Source organism: Teleopsis dalmanni, chromosome 1 (assembly GCF_002237135.1).
Source record: "Teleopsis dalmanni isolate 2A chromosome 1, ASM223713v2, whole genome shotgun sequence".
NCBI classification, from domain to species: domain Eukaryota; kingdom Metazoa; phylum Arthropoda; class Insecta; order Diptera; family Diopsidae; genus Teleopsis; species Teleopsis dalmanni.
In genome coordinates this window covers 186,788,786-186,793,933 of record NC_051846.1, presented here as the reverse complement: position 1 = coordinate 186,793,933, position 5,148 = coordinate 186,788,786, and the positions used below count along the sequence as shown (strand labels likewise).

At 26.2% G+C, this 5,148-nt stretch overlaps 2 protein-coding genes across 2 annotated transcripts; both read right to left on the bottom strand.

Moving 5' to 3' along the window:
* Positions 1–13: 13 nt before the first annotated feature.
* LOC119666902 (phosphoglycolate phosphatase 2-like) lies at positions 14–532 on the bottom strand. The gene is made up of 2 exons (XM_038076181.1): positions 242–532; positions 14–178 (listed from the first exon to the last, which is right to left on the bottom strand). The coding sequence occupies exons 1-2, from the start codon at positions 500–502 to the stop codon at positions 14–16; spliced, it is 426 nt and encodes a 141-aa protein (XP_037932109.1). The 5' UTR covers positions 503–532.
* A 672-nt stretch (positions 533–1,204) lies between these two features.
* On the bottom strand, positions 1,205–4,674 carry LOC119666901 (4-nitrophenylphosphatase-like). Its single transcript, XM_038076179.1, has 5 exons — positions 4,329–4,674; positions 4,131–4,265; positions 2,041–2,248; positions 1,664–1,982; positions 1,205–1,343 (listed from the first exon to the last, which is right to left on the bottom strand). The coding sequence occupies exons 1-5, from the start codon at positions 4,587–4,589 to the stop codon at positions 1,205–1,207; spliced, it is 1,062 nt and encodes a 353-aa protein (XP_037932107.1). The 5' UTR covers positions 4,590–4,674.
* Positions 4,675–5,148: the final 474 nt, after the last annotated feature.

The window sequence follows — 5,148 nt, the reverse complement described above, 5'->3', positions numbered from 1 at the left end:
TATAATATATTTTTTAAATTAATTTTTTTATAAATATATTTACCAGTGTTTCTATATCAATGCCGCTATTCCGAAAGACCTCATTCGCCACGTGATTGTTTACCGAAAACACGCGTTCCCCTGGTTTGTATGTCTCCAAGTACATTGCGATGGCTTTATTGGGGTTTATCACGTCTTCCTTATTTAGTAGATCAATAATTAAATTAAAATTAATTCAAACAACCATATTTAAATGATTTACACTTTTTACTGAATCGATCCCAGCTAATTTAAATTTTTCCAAAAATTGCTCATCGTTCTTATAGCAATTATTTGTTACGAAAATACATTTTTTCCCCTCGGATTTTAAAAGATTTATAGTTCTCCCAGCATTGGGCAAAGGACTCAGTGCTAGCCACAATACACCATCGCAGTCACTTAAACTGAAATCAAAGGAATTAACGAAATCTTGCTGTTCTTGGACTGAGAGTTCCAAAATATGTCGAGAAATTTTCGCACGCATTTTATTTATCTCTGACGTCTGCACTTGATAATGAACTTGTCCGTACTGCGATATGCGAAACCAATTCTTTGTATTTTATTTTGCAAAATTATTTCGTCCTATATATTCTATCAGATATGTAGTCTTTATAAGCTAAAATAGTTTTTGTAAGATAACAATTAATTTCGGGTGTTAATTCAAAAAAAAAAAGACCAGTAATATCGTACTCTATTGGCTTTACATCGAAAAGGTTTGGACAAAATTTAAGATGAATTGAATAGGTCAAAAATATTTAGGAATAATTGTGCTAGAAATTATATATATAAGATTGAATATATAAGTTGAATATATTTCTAAAATTAATTATTGCCAGAAAAGTGCTGGAGAAAAGTGCCAGAAAAGTACCTCTCCTTATACAGAGAGAATCTTTTAGTAAAATAAACAATTACTTACGACCGATTTAAGTAGTTCTTCGTAATATCGAATATCAGCAAATATTTAAAACTCAATACTATTTAGCCAATTTATTGTTGAAGACGGGTCTTTCATCTACATTATACACATGTATATATACGAGTATATATGAATGAGTAAAGACAGATTGTAGCGCCACTCTTACGGATCGTCTTAATTTCATATAAACAAGTAGTAATTTCTCTTAGAGATAAGAGCTAAAATTTTGTTTATTATATTTGTTTAGCGCATAATTGGACTAGAAATGAACTAAAAGTCATTATTACACCAAGACACGTGAAAGAAGAATGGATTATGATTATTATCTTTAATTTTAAGATTTATGTCCTCATTAAGATTGTCAGGATATATATGTATGTATACACCGTCTTGCAATGTAGTGTGTTCTCTTAAGTTAATATCAACTAAAATTAGTTTCTATAAATTCTTCTGATATAACAAATGTATAAGATTTATTTATCTTAAACACAATTTTAACAAACTTATTCTTTACCATATATGAGGGCTGTCAATGGTTGTGTACCACTCAAAATTAAATTTTACGTTGTTGAAGTGGTATAGTTGTAACATGACCGGTAACCGGTATGCTCTCGAAAAACAATATTTTTGAGAACTATATTTCCAAAAGTAATAAAATAATATTAAACGCTTGAATTTCTTTTTACTATATAATATTAATTATATTTGATTATTTATTTAATATTATTATTCGTCAATTTTATATTTTGAAATAATTCTATAAAATCCGCTAAACTATCAGCATAATAATCTGGGCGTAGATTCTCTTCAGCAACCAGCATCTCTTCTTTCGTGCTTGTGCCAGTCAATACAAGTAGGGTTTGAAACCCACAGACCGTACCAAATGCTATATCACTACTCAAAGAATCACCAATGAAAAGGCAACGTTTTGGCGTAGTAATGTTATACATTTCTTTGATAATATCACCAAAACGTGGTGACGGTTTACCCAACGCAATTGGTTGCTTATGTGAATATTTACTAAGATATTTGGCGAAATCCACGAACCCTTCAAATAATAGTTATATTAAATTAATCGCTATAGAAACTAAATTGATTGGACTTACCCAGAGTAACCATATCGGCTGACATTGGCATATGTGTATCAGATCCACCCATTATGAGTTCGCAATCCTTGTCTAATAAATACTGATAAGCTTTGGCAAGCTCAGCATAATTAAGATTGAAGTTTATATCAATCACAACAGCTCCTACTTGGTGATCGGGTCTTATGAGGCGAGCTAGTGATGCAGGGTCTAGATTATCTGTTATGTCCTTCAAATTATTTAAATTGAGATTAAGGAATTATATTTTGTATTTATTTTTTTTATATTGTTTTACATTGTATTAAAATCCAAAAAAAAAATATAGAATTTATATATATATCTAATTTTATATTAAATTAAGTATATAATGATTTTTTATGTATTTAATAAAAAAATTATTTTAAATTATTATATTAAATAAAAAAATATAATAAATCAAATATTTTTAATTTAATAAAGATTTTATATATATTTAATATATATCTTTTTTTATACTGTTTTCTTACAGTAAATAATGTTCAGTTTCATATATATTTAATTAAATTTTTATTTTTTATATGTTATTTACATGTTTGATTTATATATTTATTCTTTTATTAAATAAAATTCATAGAAATAATGTTTTTTGACGGACCGACGTCATTACTGATCTTTAGCATATTGGAGAGTAGACTAAGAATCCCTCATAATATGTACTCTCGCACTCTAAAAAAGGAAATAATTTTTTATATCGTCTAACTTTTCAAATAGATGATCTAGGTAGAACGCATTTCTACCTAGAGAATCTAGCGAATATAAACTTCAGTGGTTCCTACACCTAAAGGGCACCATTTTATGTTTCCGAAGTGTAAACACTGTCTTCTGAAAGCAGACAACAGCCACTTTAAGAAAATTGTTTTTTAAAAATATGATGAAATGCAAATCAATATTAACGAAATTCAGTGATTTCTTAACCGCAAGGACATAGTACTATATAATACCGACGAACCACTTCCAAATCGGTATTTCAACTCATGAACGATGTCACCACTTCAGACAACTCTTACTCAAAATGCTAACAGACATCCTAATCAATAATACTGCAGTATGACAGGTATTGTCAAATAGCCCTTCGAAAATGGACACCTAAGCAGTATGGGTATTGCATCGAACCCCATTTGCAGATTCTGCAGAACTGGAGTCACCAAAGCACATGTCAGAAAACGGCGATACATATATAGACAAAAGTCAATATTTCTTAGAAAAACATTTAATACCAGGCAAAGAATTAGCAAAGCTAAATCTAACAGGCATGACACTTGAGTTCATTTTTTGCAGAAATCGCTATTGTAGATCTCCAGATCGCAATATTTTATATACTTCAAATGCACAATACAAGACAATGGCACTTCGAATATGAATATGGTATAGTGGTACTTTTTAGTCTAGAGACATCACACCTAGAAAACAATGTAATTAAACGTGCTTACATATGTTATATAGTAGACTCTGTGTATTTACATATTTTATATAAAATATATTATATTAATATTTTTTTAAATATTATATTATTCTATTAAATATTATTTTTGTATGTAATATTAATTTATCTATATCATTTTTCGTATATTATCTTTTATAAATTATTTTTTTATATGATAATTATATATATCAGTTCTTTTATATATTCTTCATACATATATTGTTATTATACTTATTTTTATATATTTTTTATATTAATATTATTATTATATATATTATATATAATATATAATATAATATAATATAATATAATATAATATAATATAATATAATATTATATTATATATATTTATATTAATATTATTATTATATATATTATTTTGTATACAAATTATTAATATATATTTTGATTTAATATATAACATAACATGTTAATATATTTTTTTTTATATATCATTTTATGTATAGTTTTTTATTTATTATTTGTGTGTCTATTTATACATTACTTTATTATATTTATATATTTTCATATTATTTTATTATATTTGTTTTTTACATTTCTTGTATATTAATAATATATGTAAATTATATTATTTTTTATTTAATGATATATATTTTTTTTAAATTAATTTTTTTATAAATATATTTACCAATGTTTCAATATCGATACCATTATTTCGAAAGACCTCATTCGCCACGTGATTGTTTACCGAAAACACGCGTTCCCCTGGTTTATATTTCTTCAAGTACATTGCGATAGCCTTATTGGGATTTATGACGTCTTCCTTAATTTATAGATCAATAATTAAATTAAAATTAATTCAAACAACCATATTTAAATGATTTACACTTTTTACTAAATTAGTGCCGACTGACGCAAATTTTTCCAAAAATTGTTCGTCGTTATTGAAAGAATTATTTGTAACGAAAATGCATTTTTTCCCCTCGGATTTTAAAAGATTTATAGTTCTCCCAGTATTGGGCAAGGGGCTCAATATTAGCCACACTACACCATCGCAGTCACTTAAAACGAAATCAAAGGAATTTATGAAATCTTTCTGTTCTTGGACTGAGAGTTCCAAAATATGCCGAGAAGTTTTTGTATGCATTTTATGTATCTCTGATGTCTGCACCTGACGTTGTCCGTACTGCAACAGGCGATGTCAATTCTTTGAATTCTTTGCTTTCTTTGAATTCTTTATTTAGTGCTGTATTCTATCAGATATGTAGATTTTATAAGATAATTTTTGTAAGATAAAAATTAATTTCGGGTGTTATTGCTAAAATAAACCAGCAACAGCGTACTCTATTGGCTTTACATCGATAAGGTTTGGAAAAAATTTAAGATGAATTGAATAGGTCAAAAATATTTAGGAATAATTGTGCTAGAAATTATATATATCTATCCGCTTAAGGATATATATATATGAAAGTAAAAGTAAAGTAAAAGTGTATAAGAATTATTTTTTTATATTTTTATTATCTACATTTTAAAAGTTTAAAGTAAAAGATATATTTAATATTTATTTTAATCTAAACGTAGACATTCTCCATCTATTCTATATATATATATATTCCAATATATATATTATATATGTATATATATATATGTTTATATATATATTCTAATAAAAAACATTATTAAAATATATTTTATATAAGCAATTA